The sequence below is a fragment of the Struthio camelus genome, chromosome 1, assembly GCF_040807025.1.
Source record: "Struthio camelus isolate bStrCam1 chromosome 1, bStrCam1.hap1, whole genome shotgun sequence".
Classification (NCBI taxonomy): Eukaryota; Metazoa; Chordata; class Aves; order Struthioniformes; family Struthionidae; genus Struthio; species Struthio camelus.
Window position 1 is genome coordinate 216,780,710 of NC_090942.1, and position 25,129 is coordinate 216,805,838.

The 25,129-nt window shown below is 41.8% G+C and overlaps 1 protein-coding gene across 19 annotated transcripts in view; it reads right to left on the reverse strand.

Annotated features, from left to right (window-relative positions):
• Positions 1–25,129, reverse strand: part of DLG2 (discs large MAGUK scaffold protein 2) — a 1,033,288-nt gene that overhangs the window by 294,761 nt on the left and 713,398 nt on the right. For all 19 annotated transcript variants that reach the window (XM_068930581.1, XM_068930580.1, XM_068930592.1 and 16 more), the window contains one exon: positions 14,185–14,321. In XM_068930581.1, the coding sequence (XP_068786682.1) occupies positions 14,185–14,321 (137 nt within the window). The remainder of the gene's footprint in view (positions 1–14,184; positions 14,322–25,129) is intronic.

The window sequence follows — 25,129 nt, forward strand, 5'->3', positions numbered from 1 at the left end:
GTCTTTTCTTAGTGCACGTATGTCCAAGGACTAACTTAGCAGAATCGATAATATCAGAGAATCATAATGGTCCATCTAAATATTTTTGAATGGCAGCAGGTCTTCTCAGTAAAAATTTCATTGTGATATTCCATTGCCAGTATCTTTAATAACATAAATCTATATTTAAAATAATTCAATAACTGAGCATCATATTATTTATAGAATGTACCTATATTATTTGACATATCAAGATCGACTGCCCAAATCTCAGAAATGCTCCAAACCCTAAAATCTTTCCACCCATGACATTACATTAACAGTTGAAATAATAAGACATACAGAGTGGAATACTAAATAAATCACAGAATCACAGAATCACACAGAATGGCCAAGATTGGAAGGGGTCTCTGGAGATCATCTAGTCCAACCTCCCTGCTCATGCAGGGTCATCTAGACCACATTGCACAGGATCGCAAAACCCCGTCCAGGTGGGTTTTGAATATCTCCAGCGAAGGAGACTCCACTACCTCTCTGGGAAACCTCTTCCAGCGCTCTGTCACCCTCACAGGAAAGAAGTTTTTCCTCAGGTTCAGACGAAACTGCCTGAGTTTCAGTTTCTGCCTGTTGCCTCTTGTCCTGTTGCTGGGCACCACGGAGAAGAGTCTGGCCCCACCCTCTCGACACCCTCCCTTCAGATACTTGTATACATGGATGAGATCCCCTTCTCAGTCTTCTCTTCTCCAGGCTCAACAGGCCCAGCTCTCGCAGCCTTCCTTCAGAGGAGAGATGCTCCAGTCCCCTCATCATCTTGGTAGCCCTCCGCTGGACTCTCTCCAGCAGTGCCATGTCTCTCTTGTCCTGGGGAGCCCAGAATTGGACACAGGACTCCAGATGCTCTACTCCCCAGGGCTGAGGAGAGGGGCAGGATCACCTCCCTCCACCTGCTGGCAACACTCTGCCTCATGCAGCCCAGGAGACCATTGGCCCTCCTGGCCACAAGGGCACGTTGCTGGATCATGCTTAACTGGTTGCTCACCAGCACTCCCAGGCCCTTTTCCGCAGAGCTGCTTTCCAGCAGGTCAACCCCCCAGCCTCTGCTGGTGCAATGGGTTATTCCTCCCTAGGTGCAGGACCGTGCACTCACCTTTGTTGAACTTTGTTGAACTAGGTTTAGGAAATGAATAGAAACAGTTATGGAAGGGGGAAAAGAGATTTTGGATGTGAAAGATTGACAGTTTGCTGTAAGCACAGGAAACACACATTGATATGGTAAGAGGACGTTGCACTAATTCTGTGCTTTACTGAAACAGAGAATTACTAATCTATAAGCAAGGAGAAGAGGACAGGATTATAGATTAAAGAAGGAAGAAGGTGGTGACAATAAATCTTGCCTGTTTATGTTCTACTTCCAGTTAAAAAAAAAGAAAAAAAAAAGTAAAAAAAGCATCAGGCATGGTTTACTATAGTAGGGTATAAAATTTATTCACATGTAAATCCACTGTATCCACAGACCAATAACAACAGGCTCCTATAAACAGAATAGTGAATGGTCCCTGCCCCCAAAACCATACAGACTGAATAGAGAAGCTATAGGATAGATTAAACAAGTAACTAAGGCTTCAGATTTACAGTGTATACCAACAGAAAAGCCTACTTTTAACGGAGAATGTTGTATATGAAACATTTTGCTGTGATTTAAAGTGCTATCCTCCAACATTTACAGTTATTGCAAGGATTCCTTGTAAAGCTTATGCAAGATGGAAGAAGAAGAAGCTCCTCAACTAGGATGAATACAGCACAGCTGTAAATCACAGAATGCAATAACCATCTAGGGAATTCAGTAGCAGTAAATTATCAGAGACTCGGCTATGAAACAGGATAATAAGCTACTGCCATAGGATTTGGCAACTGGAAAGAAATCCAGGTATTATGAAGCACTGGAGGACTCTTTATACCAAGACGATGCCATCAACTCCAAGAGAGAGAATGACTGCTATTGCATAGTGCTGCTAAATGTAAGGATTTTATCTATATTTTGAATCCATGTATAATTCTCAGACTAAGTTTTAAGGTTAATTGAAAGAGGCAACGATGGGCAATTGTCAATTTTGACAGTTTGACACAAAGAGCAATGATATATCTTAACACTCAGAAGAGAGTTGCTGACATGGTATACTGTATTTTGACAGGTCTTCTATATATAATAAAACCCCTTTCTACAGTCTATGAATTTCTCTCTTTTTTTCTTTGTTATGAATAACATTAGCATACATATGCACTTTTAATAAACAAATTTATTTTAAATTACTAGGCAAGTAGCAAGAAGAATTAACTGAAATTAAACCTTGTTCATGTATTTCAAAACTGACTTAAATACTGAAAATTCATACTGGCAATGTAGCCACATTCTTTTCTTCCTGCACTGTGTTCATTATATACTGTTGTGCTTCATTGTGACTCAGGATGTAAACTTTTTAAAAAAAAGAAAATCTCACATAACCTCCCACTATACTGCTTCTGTAAATGATAAAGTTCTTAGTCCAAAAAGACACAAAGGTAAAATATCACAGTACTGATCTGAACAATCTAAAAAGATGTTTGATCTTTTTAGGAGTGTTTATATCTAAACAATTTAGATATAAATTGACTTATTTTGATCTTTTTTCAAAAGTTTTTCCTGGAAATCTAGATGATCAAAATCATGGTAGGACTGTCATATTTCCATCACAACGTACTTGGATGATACAGTTGTGCAATCTGAGAATAAACAGCCATTTTAGAAACAGGAAATTTAGAATGATACATAATAGAATTTATATTTGCCCTGACAGGTCCTGCTTTTTACCTTTCTGATAATAACTTTACAGATAGTTAGTTTAATCTGCGTACAAGCTGTACAAATTTTAAAATAAGAATTACAGACTAAGCAATTCTAAAGTAAGAATCAATGTCTGAGCAGTTATGCATTATTTTTTTCTTTATACACTTAAACATTTTTAAGATCACGGTAAAGGTTTTGCAAAACGAAGTATTTTTCTGTTCTACTGTGTATAAGCTTAAACTCGAAGAACGTTGTGGAAAATTCAAGTAGACAGCGCTGGAACTTGGTAGAATTAGAAAGAAGGTAACATCGATGATATGAAGATACAAAGGAGAGCTTCAAAGAAAAGACTAATGGAAGAAAATTTGAGGAAAAAAAACCCTTCAGAGTAAACAGGGTTCAGCTATAAAAAGTATTCCAGTAACACATACTGAAATTGGTAATCAAACGCCTCACAAATATTTAGAAAATTAGAGAGTCCTCCTCTCTAAATACAAGAGTTCTAGAAAGGAAACTTGCTACTGATTAATTTTGTGCTGGACTGCAGTTCTCGGTGAACAAAGACACAAAGATAGATTTAATTTACAAACAAACAAAAACAAACAAACAAAAAAGTTGACTCATTCGTTAAGGTAAAGATTCAGTGGTGCCATCAGGTCTCTTTTAAATGTGAGCTCTGTGAGAGTAAGACAAAATCACCTTCCTCCATCCCTGTCGGTATCACTTTCGAATTACAACCAAAAAAATGCACATTTCCACATTTTCTCTAGAATGTAGTAATGCCTGCCCTTGCTTTGGACCTACAATTCCCATTTAGTATGCACACGTACCAATAAATTTTCTACTTTTTGCTACTCACAAAACAATGCTATGAAAAAATACATTTACAGAATCACAGAATCACAGAATCGTTTAGGTTGGAAGGGACCTCTGGAGATCATCTAGTCCAACCTCCCTGCTCAAGCAGGGTCACCTAGAGCATATTGCCCAGGATCACGTCCAGACGGCTTTTGAATATCTCCAGCGAAGGAGACTCCACCACCTCTCTGGGCAACCTGTTCCAATGCTCTGTCACCCTCACAGTGAAGAAGTTTTTTCTCAGGTTCAGATGGAACTTCCTGTGCTTCAGTTTGTGCCCATTGCCTCTTGTCCTGTTGCTGGGCACCACAGAGAAGAGGCTGGCCTCATCCTCTTGACACTCCCCCTTCAGATACTTGTACACGTTGATGAGATCCCCTCTCAATCTTCTCTTCTCCAGGCTGAACAGGCCCAGCTCTTGCAGTCTTTCTTCATAGGAGAGATGCTCCAGCCCTCTCATCATCTTGGTAGCCCTCCGCTGGACTCTCTCCAGGAGTGCCATGTCTCTCTTGTACTGGGGAGCCCAGAACTGGACACAGTACTCCAGGTGAGGCCTCACCAGGGCTGAATAGAGGGGCAGGATCACCTCCCTCCACCTGCTGGCAACACTCTGCCTAATGCACCCTAGGATCCCATTGGCCTTCTTGGCCACAAGGGCACACTGCTGCCTCACGCTTAACTGGTTGTCCACCAGCACTCCCAGGTCCTTCTCAGCAGAGCTGCTTTCCAGCAGGTCAACCCCCAGCCTGTACTGGTGCAATGGGTTCTTCCTGCCTAGGTGCAGGACCCTGCACTTGCCTTTGTTGAACTTCATGAGGTTCCTCTCCGCCCAGCTCTCCAGCCTGTCCAGGCCCCTCTGAATGGCAGCACAGTCTTCTGGTGTGTTAGCCTCTCCCCCCAGTTTAGTATCATCAGCAAACTTGCGGAGGGTGCACTCTGTCCCTTCCTCCAGGTCACTGATGAATATTTTGAACAAGACTGGAGCCAGGACTGACCCCTGGGGGACACCACTAGCCACAGGCCTCCAACTAGACTCTGCGCCATTCACCACAACCCTCTGAGCTCGGCCATCCAGCCAGTTCTCAATCCACCTCACTGGCCACTCGTCTAGCCCACACTTCCTGAGCTTACCTAGGAGGATGTGATGGGAGACAGTGTCAAAAGCCTGGCTGAAGTCCAGGGAGACAACATCCACTGCTCTGCCCTCATCTACCCAGCCACTCATTCCGTCATAGAAGGCTATCAGATTGGTCAAGCATGATTTCCCTTTGGTGAAGCCATGCTGACTCCTCCTGATCACCTTCTATGTCCACCAGATGCTTAGTGATGACCTTCAGGAGGAGCTGTTCCATCACCTTTCCAGGGATGGAGGTGAGGCTGACAGGCCTGTAGTTTCCTGGCTCCTCCTTCTTGCCCTTTTTGAAGACTGGCGTGACATTGGCTTTCTTCCAGTCCTCAGGCACCTCTCCTGATCTCCAGGACCTTTCAAAGATGATGGAGAGTGGCCTAGCGATAACATCTGCCAGCTCCCTCAGCACTCGTGGATGCATCCCATCGGGGCCCATGGATTTGTGGATGTCAAGTTTGGACAAAAGATCTCTAACCTGATCCTCCTCCACCAAGGGAGAGTCTTCCTTTCTCCAGCCTTCCTCTCTTGTCTCCAAGGTCTGGAATTCCTCAGGACTGGCCTTAGCAGTGAAGACGGAAGCAAAGAAGGCATTCAATAACTCTGCCTTCTCTGTATCCTTTGTCACCAGGGCACCCGCCCCATTCAGCAGCGGGCCCACGTTTTCCCTAGTCTTCCTTTTGCTATTGATGTATTTGAAGAAGGCCTTCTTGTTGTCCTTGACATCCCTTGCCAGATTTCATTCCAAATGGGCCTTAGCCTTCCTTGTCGCATCCCTGCACGCTCTGACAACGTCCCTGTATTCCTCCCAAGTGGCCTGTCCCCTTTTCCACATTCTGTACACTTCCTTCTTCTGCTGGAGTTTTGCCAGGAGTTCCTTGCTCATCCATGCAGGTCTCCTGCCCGCTTTGCTGGACTTCTTCCTCAGAGGGATGCACTGATCCTGAGCCTGGAGGAAGTGACGCTTGAATATTAACCAGCTTTCTTGGACCCCTCTTCCTTCTAGGGCCCTACCCCAGGTGATTCCCCTAAGTAGGTCCCCGAAGAGGCCAAAGTCAGCTCTCCTGAAGTCCAGGGTTGCAACCCTACTCATTGCCCTGCTCCCTCCTCGCAGGATCCTGAACTCCACCATCTCGTGGTCACTGCAGCCAAGGCTGCCCCCAACCTTCACATCTCCAACTAGACCTTCTTTGTTCGTTAGTACAAGGTCTAGCATTGCACCTCTCCTCGTTGGCGTCTCCACCACCTGGGTCAAGAAATTATCATCAATGCTTTGCAGGAACCTCTTTGACTGTTTGTGCCTAGCTGTGCTGTCTTCCCAACAGATGTCAGGGTGGTTGAAGTCTCCCATGAGAACCAGGGCCTGTGATCGTGAGGCTTCTTCCAGCTGTCTGTAGAAGGCCTCATCAACAACTTCCTCCTGATCAGGTGGCCTGTAGTAGACCCCCACAACAGTGTCACCCATGTTAGCCTGCCCTTTAATCCTTACCCATAGGCTCTCAACTTGCTCTTCATCCACCCCGAGGCAGAGCTCCATACATTCTAGTTGCTCCCTCACATAAAGAGCAACTCCACCACCTCGCCTTCCTGGCCTGTCTTTCCTAAAAAGCACATAGCCATCCATGACAGCATCCCAGTCATGTGAACTATCCCACCATGTCTCTGTCACTGCAATGAGATCATGGCCCTGCGACCACACACAGATCTCTAACTCTTCCTGCTTATTCCCCATGCTGCGTGCATTGGTATACAGGTATTTGAGAGAGCCAGTCAAGCACGCAGGCTTCCCAGAAGAGGTGCAAGAGGATCCTCCATAGCCATGTCCCATTTAAATGCATTCTGCTACACAAAAATGAAAATCCGAATACGCCGAAGAACTATGTTGTTACCTGCCTACATACTACTGAAAGATGTTTGTAGTGTGTCATTTTTTTAACAAGGAAATATCTTGGATGTTATTCTTCAAAACCCCCTGACAAAGATGGTGATTACTAGGAAATACAGTATTTCAGTTGTTCTATCTGGAAAGATTTATAGGGAGAGGAAAACCTCATATACGTTCTCCAAGAGAGATTTCCTGAGCTTTTCCTTGTTTCCAACAGAATTTCAACTACCAGCTATTTCAGCTACTAAAGCTGGATGTGTTTCAGTGGCTATGGCAGAGCAAATGCAGGATAACAAAGTTCAGTTCCCACTGTTGAGACAACCACAGTGGAGGATGCAGTCTGAAAAAGAAGTTGAGTCAGAGGTAAAGAATATAAAGAGTGGGAAGTGTGCACAAAATAAGAAGGCAAAGTGTATATGACATACACCCCTCTGAGATGCTGAAACATTTGTGCAGAAAGGCTGACACACATTGTGTGGGTAGATCCGGTACTGCATGCCAGCTTTCTGGAAGCCAATTTCAGAGTAATAAAATAAGGGGAAAAAAACCTTAGAAAAAGTTTATCTGAGTAGTCAAGGGGTGTGGAAGAGTTGAACAGAACCTCCATCTAGAAGAGGTGGCAACCTTAGCTACAAGAGTCAGGTACCTGAGCCACAAAATGTTGCCACAGGAGTGGCAAGATAAAAGTCAAAAAGAAAATAAACATGGAACAAGAGTTTTTTTTTTTCTAATGTGAAAAGTTCCATATGCAGAAAATGCAAACAGCACTTGGAGTAAAAAAAGATATTAGGAAAGCAGTTTCTATAAACAGAAAGCATATGGTAAGAGGACATACTGCTGTTACAAGAAAAGAATAAGAGAAAGAAATAATATAGCTATAAAGAAGAAATGGAAGATATTTATAAGTCCAATCAAAGAAGATATTTGAGTGCACAACAAATGTTGCCAAAGAGATATAGAAAGATTTTTTTTTCTTAAGTGGCATAATGAAGGCAATGAATTGTAATCTTAAGCCAGAATTATCTTATTTGGAAAAATTCCTGGATTCCTATTAGAAAATAAAGGCACTAAGAAGTAGCTAGAGTAAAAAGGTTTGAATCCCCCAAATGACTGTACAAGTTCTCTAAAAAATAACTGCATTCACAAGAGCATAAGCTGATAAGAGAAAAAGAGCTCTAGAGGAATAAATCTATCTTAATTCATTTACTTTTTTAAAGGAAAATTGTTCCTTTCATCCATTGATTCAGAGTAAGTGAGATTAGATTCACTCAAAGAATGAGAGAAATAAGTGATCTTTACCTTGCCAGTGGCAATGTTTGCCTTTCTGTTGCCTTCCACATTTTAGTCAGAAAGTGGATTTTCCTGGGCAAATCCTGAGTGAACATTCTCCTGTGAACACCTGTGACCTGTCAGCTGTAAACAGCCTACAACTGCTGATGGCCTTTACAAAACTCTGCATAATTTCAAAGACAATAGAGATAAGTTCTTCTGTGCTGAAGTCCTACTACACCCTAAGAAAGTAAATCTCTCTGGATTACTGATCACATATGATCCTATGGACTCCTGAATCAGTTGTACAGCAGTTGGACTGTGAATGAAAAAAAATGGCCTTTGACCACCTGGCTATCTTCAGGTGACATGGTCTGTAACTCCCTCCTAAATTAGCTTGCTTACATTATAAGCAGCTATGGGCTAAGTGTCCTAAAATAGAACTACTCTTTGCAGAGTAATGTAAGAGTTTGTGCTTCACAGATAAACGGGAGATTGAGCTAACAGACTTGAGGCAGTGTGTGCATGTGCAGTGCAAGTGACACTGAACCATGGTCTTCATTTTTCAATCCCAGCATATACTAATTTAGGTAGAAAATTATTTTTTAAGGCTAATGAAGAGGCATGAGGATGCTAAAACTGCGTAGGAACAGCCAAGTAATGTTAGTATCATTACAGTGAATAAAAGGGGGAGCTTATTGCTATGGTACCATCCAAAGGCTGATCCTAGCAAATCTACCTTTGAACAATAAGTAATCACAGCTCTGGTTGAGGCCAACTATCCACCTTTCAATCAAGTAAAAAGTAAGCATGGCTGTTTTAGAGGTATCACAATCACAAAATCACAGAACTGCTGAGGCTGGAAGGGATCTCTGGAGATCATATGCTCCAACTTCCCTCTCGACTCAAGCACGGTTACCTAGATCAGGTTCCCCAGGACCACGTCGTCCAGTTGGGGTTTGAATATCTGGAAGGATGGAGACAACATAACCTCTCTGAGCAACTTGTCTCTTGTTCCACCACCCTCATAAGGTAGGAAAGAAAGCAGCTGGAGTAAGAGGACGTCTTAAGAGGGATAACTGCAAACAACTGGACTGTAGCACTGACTGGCAAAGCTGCTTTTATTAAGGCAAGATCAGAAAGCTAGAGAAAGTATTGCAAGGCCAGAGTCAGTGATGGAAAAAATTTGGATCAGAGCCCAGTGCTGCATCAGGAGGGATGCAGCCACAGTGGTGAGTACACTGAGTTGGTTCAGCATAAATTCACTCTCCATTTCAGAGTATTACATTTTTTCTAATGTGTTTGCTTTGTGCCAGTCAGTCAGTACAACTTACAAATTAGGCATTGTCTGTTCATGTTATGTTTATTTGGGTAACGCTTGTTCTTCAGCTGGCATAACAGCATAGAACTAAATCTATGAATGCACCTAGCTGTGTAGGATTCACAGGAGATTCACAGCAACAGAGGGTCCTGAAGACATGACATCCACATATACATGTTTTAAGGATGTTACTTTGGACTAGTTTGGTTCTGCATATTGAATGCTTGGTAGCAGCTGGAGTGCTTTAGGGATACTCCTGGAGAGCATCTCCTAGTGTAGTTTCATACAAAAAAATCCAATTTGTGTCCTCAACGATCTCCCCGCAATACAATCAAAATCACTTTAAAAGAGCACTTCTGATCTGAACAAAATGCTAATTTACATGCATCTTAAACTTAAATGATATGTATGCTCTGGTTACTTTAACACAAATATGATCTTGTTTCCACATATGATCTGAAATAAAAGGATACTGGTAGGGAATCTGGTAAGACACAGATCAACAACTGTGGAATCACAACCCCTTTGTGGCCCTGTGAAACAACAAGAACGATCCTGTGCTCTTTTTGGCATAGAATTGGCTAGAAGCAAGCTTGAAATTCTGGAAAAGAAACTGGCTCCTGTTTTTTCCTCATGTTTTCTGCAAGTAAAGAGAATCAAATTAAATCTATTGATACATACCTAACATCACTTTTTTCTAAAAATATAAATAACCTACAAAGGTCTGATGCTCTGTGACTATGTGGGCCAACAAGCAACAGCCCAAACATGTGAGTATTTTGAGGATCAGGAGACAGGTTTTTGAAAATTTGCAGGAACACTAATAATAGATAAAAATTAGCTTAAATATTATTTTCAAGCCTCACGTTCTTACAGTTTTCCCTGAAGAATAACTTGCTTCTAGCTAATAGCATTTTTTGTACTAGTATAAGCACAGTTTTATACTGATTTCTCAATTATTCACTCTGTAGCTTTTCCATCATATATATATATATTACCATATGGTAAGCTCTTCCACAATGAGACAAAGAAAATTATTATCATTGGAGAGTTAATAGCTTCTTAAACATTTCTCAGCTCTTCCTGATCATCTTTATCAATGACCTGGAGGAGGCAGTGGAGTGCATTCTCATTAAGTTTGCAGACAACAGCACGCAGCGGGGACGAGTCCCTATGCTTGAGGGCAGGGCTGCCATCCACAGGGACCTGGACAGGCTGGTGAAACGGACCAGAAGAAACCTTATAGTGTTCAACAAGGGCAAACAATAAGTTTTGCCCCTGGGAGAGACTATCCCTCTTCAACAACACAGGCTGGGCCTTGATGGGCTGGGGAGCAGCTCGGTGGAAAAGGCTCTGGGGTCCTGGCAGATGGCAAGCTAAGCATGAGTAAGCATGTGCCCTGGCAGCAAAGAGGCCAACAGCTTCCTGGGCTGAATGAACAGGAGCAGAGCCAGTAGAAAGGCTGGGACACAGGGAAGTGATCATTTCTGTTCACTCAGCACTCGTTAGACTACAGCTGGATACTGCACCTAGTTTTGGGGCCTCCCATACAGGAAAACATTGACAAACTGGAATGAGTCGAGTGGAGGGCCACCAAGAGGCTTGGGGGCTGGAGTACTTGCCCTGTGAGGAAAGGCTGAGGAAGCTGGGCTTGTTCAGGCTGGAGAAGTGACATTTTCAGGGGACCTAACAGCAGGCCTCCAGTGATTACAGGGAGGTCATCAAGATGGAGTCAGGTGCTACACAATGGCACGTGCTGTGGGGATAACAAACAACGGACATACACACATTCAAATTTGGATGGATGTAAGGAAAAGTGTTTTTTTCCATGATGAAAATCAAGCACTGGAACAGGTTGCCCCAAATAATTTTATGCACTCTCCATCCTTGGAGGTTTCCAAAACAAGACTGTACAAAACCCTGTGTAACCTAGTCTGATCTCACAGCTGACCCTGCTTGAGCAGGAGGTTGGATTAGGAACCTCCTGAGGTCCCTTCCAACCCAAATTATACTTTGGTCCAAAGAAAGGGAATCAGTATGTGATTACCCTTGGTGCCTTCCAGCACAAAGAGAAGCAACCCAGCTGAGATAACCATTGAAGCAGTACTCCCACCACAGACATTACTACCAGCTAGACTGCAGTAAGGAGTAGTTTCCTCCTACCTGTAAGTCTTCAGACCAGTTCTATTCCTTTTACATATAACTAGCAAAAATGCTGAGTTCAGTCTTTGGCTTGACAACTCTTAAGCTTCCTCCAGTAATTTTCCTAGTGAGTATCTCAGAATTAGCCTACAAGTGAGCATTTTTCTGTGGAAGTGCTCAGGATAATAAGCCTGAAGTGAAGGCTCAGTGCCACAGAAACATAACTGCATAGGCATGTTCATGTATAGATTTCACAATAATCACAATGTTCAGTATTTACATAATACTTCCTCAGAATGCTTAATGCACTATTAGCAATCTACGTTTAATAACAATAAGGACATAAAATGTGAAATACTCAGATGGTACCTCATTGTTTTACATTTCAATATTAGTTTTGATGTTACATCTTAAATTTTAATACATTTGATTTGCATATTCTCTGGAAACTGGAAGCATTTCACACAAACTTATCAGAACACAGACACAGAGAAACAACATTCACTAATGAATTACAGAAAGATGACAAATTCTAGCAAATCTACAGAGAAATGATGGAAAAAGCAAAGCTCAAGAATGGATGCACTACTGAGAAGAAAAATAATAAGCAAGTGTTCAAATATATAATAAATAAGGAATCAGTGAAGCAGAATAGGACCATATAGATGACATGGGTAATATCGTGTTGATACAAGTGGTAACACTGCCAAAGGAAAATAATGAACTCTTTCACTCACTGTTCACAAAGGAATATGAAGTAAATGTCATGAACTGACTGACACTCCCCAAGGTAGAGGAAAAAAATATTGAAGGTGTTCAAGAAAACTCACAAGTTACACAGAAATCAAAATATCTTATGGGGGAGAACCAGATAAAAATATCTGTAATCTGCCCAGATTTTAGAAATAGGTTTGGATCCTGTGACCTAACCTCCAAAAATATCAAGGTTAAGGTATACAAATTGCAAGTTAACTAGGATTTTCTTAGGCAGCAATCAAAAGCTTGGTCTTAAAGTAGATGAGTAACGGAGAGCATTATTATGATAGATTTGTTGCTCATTTAAACAAATGAGGAAAACACAGCGACAAAAGGAGACAAGGGTAAGTAATAAGCAGGTCATAACTAAAGGGAAAGCAGTCTGAAGATGGGACATCAAACATATTGAGAATGCATTGGTCATTAAGAGGTCAGATTCAGGAGTATAAATCCATTAGAATGAAGAAACTTGCAAACATCTGTATTTGATAGCAGTGAGTCATAAGTGAAAGAGCGAGAACAGACCCCTTAAAACCCATATACTACAAAAATCTGAAGAGAAAGAATGTATTCATAGTGGTGGATAAAATCATTTTTTGTCAATTTAAATTCATAATGATTAGATTGGGTTCACTGGAGATGGGGAATGCAAGGTTTATTTATTTATTTCTGTCAGATATTATTTATTATCTTGAGTTGAGAGGAGTTAACTGTAAGTTAACAAAAATTTGCAAATGACACAACTGTGAAGAATTCTCACCACGGAAAAAACAACAGCAAAATGTAAGTAAATTGGAAACAAAGTGTAAAATAACAAAATAAGGTGTAACATGGGAAAATACATGTTTCGATACAGAAAAGGACAAAACAGCATTATACAAAAGTGACTTGAATTTTGCTGTGCTGAGAATACACAAAGAAAAAATGGCAAAGAAGATAACAGTTTTAGGTTTTGTTTTGTTTTGACTTTGATAACACCATTTACTGTTTAAGTTATTTTATCTATCCACTTAGGTGAATAACAACAAGAACAAGGAAAAGAGTCAACAACCCAGCAACCAAGTTCCTTTAATGTTCTCTTCAATATACTGTATGAAATGAACAGTCACATTCATATATGACTGGAACATAATGCTCCAAGCCGAATATTGAAAACTTCAATTAGACATAGTGTTGCAGGTAGCAAGACAGTTCATGGCAATTTGTAACTGCTCACATATAATGTCACGGAATACAGCTACTGCAGTATATTTTTTTCATAGCATTGATTCAGAAAGGTTTTCTCTACCTGCTGAAACCTATGCAAATACATTGACATGAATACAACTTAACTTAGATTAACTTCTGCTGATTCACCAGGGTCAGGCTTTCCCCCTTACAAAGAATTAAACAAACTTTGCAAGTGGTAAAGAATTATCTATGGGGAACAATGTACTAACATGGCAAATATCAGGAAGAATTTCCCAACATGAGATCCACTGGAGGAATAAAAACACTTTCTCAGGAAAAAGATGGAAAACATATATTTCGGAAAATCTATATGCAGACTACATCAAGCGTTCATACATATACTGGAATACAGACAATATCCCACTAACAGAGCCTACACATGAGAATCTAGCGGCACATTTTTACATCCTTTCATTTTCTTTAAATGATGAGTAGAATGAGCACTGCTGTAATGAGCAGTTTATCTTAAGCCTTCCTTTAAAGTTTTCTGCTGCATTTTGACTTGTCACTAATGTGCATAACACATTCATTCTCTTCTCAGTTAAAGGACTGTTAAAGTAATACAATTGTTTGCCGTGTCTTCATAAAATGTTGCTTTACCAGTGTAATGATTTTTAACTGCAGTCTCAAGAATATATATAAGCAATGGGAAAAAATGAAGATGATAGAAGTGTAGCTCATAATTATTATAGAATTTCTACTGGCCACCTCCAGGAAAAAGTATGATGAATAAAAGTCCCTCCATGAAAAAACTTTCAGCCATTTAGAACATGATATAAATTTGTCATACTTACCATAAGAAGTCTATCTCCAACCTGCAATCTCCCATCTTTTTGCGCGGCTCCTCCATCAATAATCTTGGTAACATAAATGCTGTTGTCCCCAGGAATGTGTTGGTTTCCCACACCTCCTGCAATACTGAAACCTAGACCTGGAGAAGATAGGGAAAATAAAATATTAGCAATAAAATAAATAAAATATGTAACAATAAAAAGGAGTGTGAGGTTAGTACATATTTTATTCTAATCTAAAATATAAGGATAGAATTTTTTAGAGAATTGCAAATATCAAAACAAATATTTGAGGGGTCAATACATTCACTTCTTCTGGAAGGTCAGGGACAGAAATAAATTAAGAATATTCTTTCCTATGTTCAATCACAGGAATTTCTAGCAACACACAGACAAAATGAATCAAATAATGATGACTACATCAATGTCTTGCCCTTGTCAAGAGCCACCACAACCTACATTAGGAAGTCACGGCAGACATTTCCAGTGGTGGAAGTTTCACCATTACTATCCAAAGCTTGGAGTTTGTTTTGTTAAATATTGAAATACAATATATCACAATGTATTAGAAAAAAATGTAGGATATTCCTATGATCCACAGAATTTGAAAAATACCAGGGGAGGTATTGTTAGTTGTTATAGTACCATAGTGAAAAGTCTGGAAGGATTGAACAGTGTAGATATTTGGATTTAATTCTGCTCTGCATATTTTTCTAGGACACAGATAACATAGGCTATGGATACATGAAATATGAAAACCATAGTCCTTTGTGCACATAACTTCTGCTCAGTGATCTGTGAAATTCCTAGATGAAGACTCGAAGTGCCAAACTTCAGAGCAATGTCAATAATACATGCTAATATGATTCAGGAAGGAAAGGAAAAATAAACAGATGTTAGAGTCTGTAAAAAAAAAATAAAATGGTTTTACTCTTTTCCTATCCTCTGAGACACTGCATAAGCACACAAATCATTGCTCTCATTTATAATAAGATTTTTATCTCTCAATCAGAGAAAAGATAGAAATACTTGTGCTTTATTTCCATAAAAAGCTACTTCATAGATTTGATTTTTCATAGATCATATATCTAATGGGAACTTCCAGTTGAACAAATAAGCTATTACTGACAATAATCTGCTTCGATTATTGCCTCAATCAGGCATACCTCTTTTAGTAGTACAGAAAAATATTAGTTATATCTATCTAAAGAATAATCACTAGTTTTATCTGTGAAGTATATTATGCGTCATCATTCTCAAGGAAAACATGTTAGTAATAGCTTCAGCCTGAGCTACGAATGCAACTGGGAAAAGTGAGTTGCCTGGAACATGGCATTTTATCACAAAATCAGCAGCCTTACTGCTTTGCAATAAAACTTAACTGAGGGTATAGTTATTACCCAAAGGCTTATTTAGCAGCTGTATGGGTAGAGAGATAAGATTTTTAGAGTGAATTAAATATTTTGATATAATTTTCAAAAAATTATGATTTTTTTCTTATAATATTTTTATTTTATAATTTTTTTAGCTTAAAAATGTGAGGTCACATTACATACTGGACTACTTAACGGATATGGACAAAACAGTAAATTACCAGAAGAAACCTCTGAAATTATATCTCAGATTGAAAGACTAATTAATTATGATTACTATTAACAACACATAGCTAATTAAGAAGTATGGGATAATTAAAATAAAAAAAATAAATAAAATCACTTAATTTCCAAGTGACGCTGATGACCACTGTTACTGTTTATGTGCTACTGCCAGGACAACTACAAAAACAAAAGGTTACACTTCTTGACCCTGGAAGAATTTGTTCACTACCCTGAGACTGTTATCAAAGAAGCAAAAACACATTCAAAGAAAATATCAAGAATGTAAATTTTCCTTAAATTTTCGTTGTGGACAAGGGAGAATGATTGAGTCACACAGAATCACAGAATCACACAGAATGGCCAAGATTGGAAGGGGTCTCTGGAGATCATCTAGTCCAACCTCCCTGCTCATGCAGGGTCATCTAGACCACATTGCACAGGATCGCAAAACCCCGTCCAGGTGGGTTTTGAATATCTCCAGCGAAGGAGACTCCACTACCTCTCTGGGAAACCTCTTCCAGCGCTCTGTCACCCTCACAGGAAAGAAGTTTTTCCTCAGGTTCAGACGAAACTGCCTGAGTTTCAGTTTCTGCCTGTTGCCTCTTGTCCTGTTGCTGGGCACCACGGAGAAGAGTCTGGCCCCACCCTCTCGACACCCTCCCTTCAGATACTTGTATACATGGATGAGATCCCCTTCTCAGTCTTCTCTTCTCCAGGCTCAACAGGCCCAGCTCTCGCAGCCTTCCTTCAGAGGAGAGATGCTCCAGTCCCCTCATCATCTTGGTAGCCCTCCGCTGGACTCTCTCCAGCAGTGCCATGTCTCTCTTGTCCTGGGGAGCCCAGAATTGGACACAGGACTCCAGATGCTCTACTCCCCAGGGCTGAGGAGAGGGGCAGGATCACCTCCCTCCACCTGCTGGCAACACTCTGCCTCATGCACCCCAGGAGACCATAGGCCCTCCTGGCCACAAGGGCATGTTGCTGCCTCATGCTTAACTGGTTGCTCACCAGCAATCCCAGGTCCTTCTCGGCAGAGCTGCTTTCCAGCAGGTCAACCCCCAGCCTGTACTGGTGCAGGGGGTTATTCCTCCCTAGGTGCAGGACCCTGCACTTGCCTTTGTGGAACTTCAGGAGGTTCCTCTCCGCCCAGCTCTCCAGCCTGTCCAGGCCCCTCTGAATGGCAGCACAGTCTTCTGGTGTGTTAGCCTCTCCCCCCAGTTTAGTATCATCAGCAAACTTGCGGAGGGTGCACTCTGTCCCTTCCTCCAGGTCACTGATGAATATTTTGAACAAGACTGGACCCAGGACTGACCCCTGGGGGACACTGCTAGCTACAGGCCTCCAACTTGACTCTGCACCACTGACCACAACCCTCTGGGCTCTGCCGTCCAGCCAGTTCTCAAGCCACCTCACTGGCCACTCGTCTAGCCCACACTTCCTGAGCTTACCTAGGAGGATGTGATGGGAGACAGTGTCAAAAGCCTGGCTGAAGTCCAGAAAGACAACATCCACTGCTCTGCCCTCATCTACCCAGCCAGTCATTCCATCAGAGAAGGCTATCAGATTGGTCAAGCATGATTTCCCTTTGGTGAATCCCTGCTGACTACTCCTGATCACCTTCTATGTCCACCAGATGCTTAGTGAAGACCTCGAGGAGGAGCTGTTCCATCACCTTTCCAGGGATGGAGGGGAGGCTGACTGGCCTGGAGTTTCCTGGCTCCTCCTTCTTGCCCTTTTTGAAGACTGCAGTGATATTGGCTTTCTTCCAGTCCTCAGGCACCTCTCCTGATCTCCAGGTCCTTTCCAAGATGATGGAGAGTGGCCTAGCAATAACATCCACCAGCTCCTCAGCACTCGTGGGTGCATCCCATCGGGGCCCATGGATTTGTGGATGTCAGGTTTGGACAAAAGATCTCTAACCTGATCCTCCTCCACCAAGGGAGAGTCTTCCTTTCTCCAGCCTTCCTCTCTTGTCTCCAAGGTCTGGAATTCCTCAGGACTGGCCTTAGCAGTGAAGACTGAAGCAAAGGCAGCATTCAATAACTCTGCCTTCTCTGTATCCTTCGTCACCAGGGCACCCACCTCCTTCAGCAGCAGGCCCACATTTTCCCTAGTCTTCCTTTTGCTATTGATGTATTGAAGAACCCCTTCTTGTTGTCCTTGACATCCCTTGCCAGATTTAATTCCAAATGGGCCTTAGCCTTCCTTGTCGCATCCCTGCACACTCTGACAACGTCCCTGTATTCCTCCCAAGTGGCCTGTCCCCTTTTCCACATTCTGTACACTTCCTTCTTCTGCTGGAGCTTTGCCAGGAGTTCCTTGCTCATCCATGCAGGTCTCCTGCCTGCTTTGCTGGATTTCTTCCTCAGAGGGATGCACCGATTTTGAGCCTGGAGGAGGTGATGCTTGAATATTAACCAGCTTTCTTGGACCCCTCTTCCTTCTAGGGCCCTACCCCAGGTGATTCCTCCAAGTAGGTCCCTGAAGAGGCCAAAGTCAGCTCTCCTGAAGTCCAGGGTTGCAATCCTACTCATTGCCCTGCTCCCTCCTCGTAGGATCCTGAACTCCACCATCTCATGGTCACTGCAGCCAAGGCTGCCCCCAACCTTCACATCTCCAACTAGACCTTCTTTGTTCGTTAGTACAAGGTCTAGCATTGCACCTCTCCTCGTTGGCCACCTCTCCTCTACCACCTGGGTCAAAAAGTTATCATCAGTGCCCTGCAGGAACCTCTTTGACTGTTTGTGCCTAGCTGTGCTGTCTTGCCAACAGATGTCAAGGTGGTTGAAGTCTCCCATGAGAACCAGGGCCTGTGATCGTGAGGCTACTTCCAGCTGTCGGTAGAAGGCCTCATCGACTATTTCTTCCTGATCAGGTGGCCTGTAGTAAACCCTCACAACAGTGTCACCCATGTTACCCTGCCCTTTAAACCTTACCCATAGGCTCTCAACTTGCTCTTCATCCACCCCGAGGCAGAGCTCCACACATTCTAGTTGCTCCCTCACATAAAGGGCCACTCCACCACCTCGCCTTCCTAGCCTGTCTTTCCTAAAAAGCACATAGCCATCCATGACAGCATTCCAGTGCTGCGAGCTATCCCATCATGTCTCTGTAACTGCAATGAGATCATGGCCCTGCGACCGCACACAGATCTCTAACTCCTCCTGTTTATTCCCCATACTGTGCGCATTGGTGTACAGGCATTTCACAAAGCCAGTTGAGCATGTAAGCTTCTCAGGAGAGGTGCAAGAGGATCCTCCATAGCCATGTTCCATGCTGTCTCCCCTGGATGCATGCACCCGCTGGAGGCATCCTGACTTCAGCGGTGTTTTACTGACTACCCTGTCTCTGCAACTCTCCCCTTCCCTCCTTATCAAGCTGGCCAATCTGTTGGCAAAGACACGTGTGCCCCGCTTGGTGAGGTGGATCCCATCGCTCTCCATCAGCTGCCGATCTTCAAACAGGGTCCCATGGTCATAGAAACCAAAGCCCTGCTGCCAACACCAGCGGCACAGCCAATTGTTAACTTGGAAAACTCCTCTACTCCTCCTCCTGTCCTTCCCTCTCAAGAGGCAGGATTGAGGAGAAAATGTCCTGAGCTCCCAGACCCTTCACCACCATCCCCAGAGCTCTGAAATCCTGTTTGATGGTATCCAATTTGCTTAGTGTCATTAATGCCTTCATGGAAGATCAGCAGAGGGTAGTAGTCCGATGCATGGACAAGCCTTGGCAGTCTTTCCATGACATCTCTTATTTGAGCCCCAGCAGACAGCAAACCTCTCTAGACAAGCTGTCAGGTCAGCAGATAGGTGCTTCTGTCCCCTGCAGCAGGGAGTCACTCACAATTACTCGCCACTTCTTCCAGGTGTTCCCACATGGCACGGGGTCTGTCAGGCCAGTAGCTTCCCTTGAAGCCTTGCCCAGCTCCTCCTCAGCTTGGAGGGCACTAAACTTGTTCCTCAAAGGCAAGTCTTGAGGAGGAGCAAGAGCCTTTCTCCTTCTACGAGAAGTGATCAGTTTCCAGCCTTCTTCAACAGTGTTATGATGTACCGTTTCACACAGTACAGAGCCCTCCAGCAACTCCACTGCTGTGGGGGCTGGGGACTCCTCGAGCTGCACGGTCTCCAAGATACGCTGTCAATCTCCTGCTCATCTTCTCGGATGCTACGCAGCCTACTGACTTCCTCCCATAACTCCTTTACCTGGTGATACAACTGATCAACCACAGCACACCTTCTGCAGGAGAGCTGACTGTCAGCCCAGGCCTCACAGAGAGGCCCCAGGCATTCCCTGCAGCGCGACACCTGCAGAGCTGCATCTGCTGTCAGAGAGGGTCTGTCTGAGTCATGTTCCTTGGTGATGTAATTAACATCCCCTTGACCAGAAAAAGTCTGGCATACATTTATACCACCATAATGAAACCCAGTGGGCTAGATTGCAGTTGTGAAGGCTTCCTTCAGTATCACCTTGTGAAGGCTGGCTGATGCCATCCTCCACACCTCTTCGCTCCCTGTTATTAAAAATGTCTCTTGTAAAGGAAAAGGTCATCTCTGGCTATACAGCTGTGCTGTATTTTGTGCAAAGTGGCTCTTACTTTAGCCTGGTCTTACTACAACATAAGCCAACAGTAGCAAAGATTGTCCATTATGTTTTCTGCAGTGCTGAGAAGGGTGTTTGCTGCTTGTTTGGCCAGTTATATCACAATTGAGGTGTGAAGCCTAAAAAAAGAGGACTATAAACTGCAATCCACATTGCAAAAGGGAGGTTTATAATGCCAGAAGAATATATTTTTCTCCTTCTGAGTCTACATAAAATGTAACTGCTTACAATGCATGGGGCTAGACTGTATTTGTAAAATGGGGCATCTGCAAACCGAATCTTGAGTACAGAAAGGTGCAAAAGGGCAGAACAAGACATGAGGTAATACTGCTTGATTAGAGAGAAAGGAAGGAGAGAAAACTAAGAAAGAAAAAGGAAGAGAGAAAAAGGAAGGTGGATGTGAAAGACAGGGAATGATAAGTATTATAATACTTTATAAAAAGTGTTTGAACAGGGTGAGTTTCTATGGCTTTCCTCTGATAATCTAATTGTACTGTCAAATTATACTTTCCTGTTTTAAAAGATTACTTCTTGGGAAGAATGAGGAATGGAACAATGATAACATGCAGTTTTAATCAAGTGATTTATGCTAATGACTAGGATGCTAGGAAAGTATACTACAATAAAACTTTTGGGTAGGATTCATCTGGCCAAATGACATCAGGCACTAATCATTTATGCTATCTTTATAATCAATGAAAATTCATTAAGGGCTTTTAAAGTATGATTCATCTCATCTCACAGAGACATCTGAAAGAGCTCAGCTGAATCACACTCCTGGTCTCTGAAAGGCTATGGGGGTGGATGTGGGAAGAGATGGGTGGGAAGATCACTTCTAGAAAAGGTCACAACCTGAGTTAGATTCTGAATCCATTTAGACAGAAAGCTGCTGCTTTGTTTGAAGACCTGAGAGAGGTTTGTGCATCCATAGTGTAGATCCCTCTTTGTGCCCTCTTTTTGACATAAATTTGTCAAATTTATGGGAATACAGCAGGACATGTTTTCTAATCAAATTCCTTTTCATTGTCCCCTTTAAGACCAGAAAAGTCAAAATAAAACAATACATTTAACTGAAGAAGCTTTTCCTCATTGACTTTTATAGCCAGGAAAGCTTTGCCATCATAACACAGAAAACCAAGAGGCACTCTTGAGGAATGCCCTCCTTCTCACTTCCTGTTTTCTTCACCTACAACCTGAATGAATGATGATGAATCACACTCTAGCCCCATCACTTTCCAGTGGCTAGAGAGGGAGCCTACAAGACCAACTTAGGCTAGATAACATCAGCTTTCTAAAAATAACTTCAGTTAAATGAATCTCATGTTAGTACTCGAAATGGGATGTTGCAGTTTGCCACTATGCTACACAAAGAACCAGGTTTATTTTAAGCCCACCAATAGAATTAGAATTTTAGAGGATATGTCCAACAGGAGTTTCACAGTCTCAGCTAGGAACCTCGTTCAAAGAAAGTCAACTCTAAGGTGGTTCAGAAGCTTAAAATGTAACTGAGAAATGTGTGATTTGCAGGTAATCAACCAGAATAGTGTGCTGTAGAGACATAATTCCTAATTCACAGATTACTGACTTTGCTGCAGCATCCCTTAGCCCCACCAAAACAGACCTTCTGAATACAGAGCACTTCAGAGAAGCCACAAGGTGTGCAGGACTTTTAACAGAAATATTAGGCTAGATATGAGTAAAATATGAATTAAATTTGCATGTAAGCACCTGAAGAAAGAGCAAGGAGCACAAGGGTTAAAAGAATGACAGTTACTGATAATGTCAGAACACCACTCCTAGCAATAAAATTGAAGAATGGGTTGTTTTGGTCAAGCCCGGAAGGCCTGTGCTCTGTTAAGACCATAGCACAGATGTCTTGTCAGCAGAAGAGTCTGTACAGTAACAACAGGAGGCTGGCAGCAAGGTTACAGCATGTGACATAAGGCATTCTTATGCCTGTAAGCCCAATGGGAAAATAAATGACATTCATAAAGATGTGTATATACCAAACAAACAAAAACAATGAGCTGCAGCCTTGCCAAAGATTTATGAAGACTGAAGAAAGCAATATTCTGAAGTAAAGGACTACCCCATAATAACTGTGGGCTCCTAGAGGGGATAAAATATCTGTCCAAAAATTAGTTTATTGTCACCGATCAATACAATTCCAAGAGATGTGATGAAAGTTCGACAGCTGCTGCCCCATGTCCTGGGGATTTTGTGAAACTGCTTCAGGCAGCAAAATAAGAAAATACAACCAGAAAGCACCAATGCAACCACTTGTCCCACTGAGGACCTTTCGTGGCGCTGCAAGCCTGGCTGTGGGCTCTGACCTTACCAAATCACACTACTGTGAGCAACCATGCCAGGCAAAGGAGAACCCAACTCAAAGCTAGCTCCTGTCTTCGAGAGGCCAGCTATTTCTCCAGGACAAAAAAAACCCATAGCTCAGTGCTGTTGAACTGCTGAAATCTCTTTCAGCTTACAGGGACAATATTTATACATACTCTTTTTTCCTCTGAAAGGCAGAATAGTATCATATTGATGAAATCATCAAACCCGGAGTGAAGAAGTCCAATCCCGGCTTCTAATTAATCAAATTCCACTTAGAGGCAGGAAAGGAACATGGATAATACAAAACACTTTGAAGGTTATCGTTTGATTGACTTGTTTTGACGGGTACTGCAGTAGCGCTATATGAATAAACCAATGGAAACAAGGTTAATTATAAACAGAGGAGCAGCAGGGAATATCTCCCCCTGCCCCCTTGCTCAAGCCTCTAGCTGCCAATTCTAGTTTTTCTGGAGGAGCGACACAACACATTTAAAAGTAGCACCTCATAATAATCACGAACGTTTAATAGGCTTGTTATAGCTGTGATTTATGTTTAGTGTTCATTATTAACAGTAGATTCTTTTTTTACTGGGTCAAACAAAAATGAAATACATTACAAAATAAAAATTGAATTATGTTTCTCAATAATGTAAATGGTGTTAGAAGGAGGAGCTGATCTTCCTCTACAGAGCTCTCTTTCTTTGTTGTTGTTTTGCATGCCATGAGTCAATTCCTGAGAAACTATTAATCCCAGCCATAGGAAATGTCACTTTATCTCTCTCCTCTATGTTGCATGGTAGATTCAAATACCATTTTATTTCAGTAAATTCTTTTAACAATTCCTATTCCTAGCTCGTTTGACAGTTTATACCAGAAGGAGTTACATGAATAAAACTTGACTACACTTTATAACTGTTCTGTGGGTAAAAAAGTCATTTTAAAGTACAGTATGATTCATAAAACTTTAACTAATATTCAGAACACACTTAATAGTTTTCTAGTTTCTTTGCAATCTTTAATTCCTATTTCAGTCTCCATTTCAGGATCATTTGAGAGGGCTCTTTGTAACAAACTGTTTGCTAAGAGCGTGGACTGGGACGAACACCGCTGCCCAAAAAAGAAATCTAATTGAGACTGTCATTATCTAGTAGCTCTTTCTGGTGGCCTCAGGTTAGAAACTTCAAGCATCTTCCTTACTGTTTCTGACATTTTTTTTGCAGAAATATCTAATGTTTTCAGTTATTTCCCAGATGATGTCAGATAGAATAAAGATGATGTACAGTGCCAGCAGGTAAGAAAAATATTCTTTGAAACCACCTTACACAAGGAGAAAATTATTATCACCATTACTGTGTGTGTGTCATTATATAGTCATGCCCTTAGCTATTTATACAGATACTGTTACACAGTTCCTTTGTTTTTGCCCATGGTCTTTTTTTCTTGTTATTATTTTTCTTAATCCCTCCATTCTGACTGCCAGTGCATTACCTTTCCATACTACTGAACAAGCACAGATGGTCAGAATTCAGGTTTAGCCTATACTGAGGATTTAACTGGACAATATATACAGTATTTCCACCAAGTACAGCCACCATGTTTGTGGGAAAGGCTATCTATCACTGAATTCTGTTTAGCAATTGTGATTATACAGAAGGCAAAGAAAAACCTTTCTTTGTAAATTAGCATTGATTGCACAGTGGTACTGTGCAATACTTCTTCCTCTGAGAGAACCAGTCCTTCCGTAACCTAAGCAGAGAGAAGGCTTATGGCATTTCAGCATGGAGAGAGATTTTGTTCAAAGCTTTCAATAGAAAGTAAACACTAAAATTTCACATCTTATACCTTGTACCTCTACAAATTTAGAACACTTTAAAATTAAAGTGAGAACTTTAATAAATTTTATTGCAATTTTTAAATAATTGCAGTTTTAAATCTAATCTAAATGAAATTTAAAATTAAAATTTAAAATATAAAACACTGCAATAACACAATATGACTGCAAAACCCTCTGCAGAGGTCTGTTTTTGCAGCTTGTTAGATGTGAGTGAACAGAGATAGTGATCCCACAGAGATTAAAATGTCTTCAGTACACTGATGCATAGGTACTTCCATACTGCTCCAAGCAGCTCTATAAAGACTAAAGGCCTGGAAGAATGGTAGCTGGCTAAGATTCAGTCTAGGAGAAGCTGTGATGGCTCTCCAACTGGCAATGATGGCAGAATAATTTTTACATCCTTGGTTGAGAATATCTGAGCAGGACTGTAAACCAGAAAGAGCCTCCTGAGCTCCTCAGCTGTTATTTGAACCTTAGAAGTCAGACAGGACAACTTGACTGTCACCATTTCAAACACAAACCTTGCAAACTGCCATCCATGCCATCAGGAAGCATATATAATTTTAAAATTCAGCGACCACAA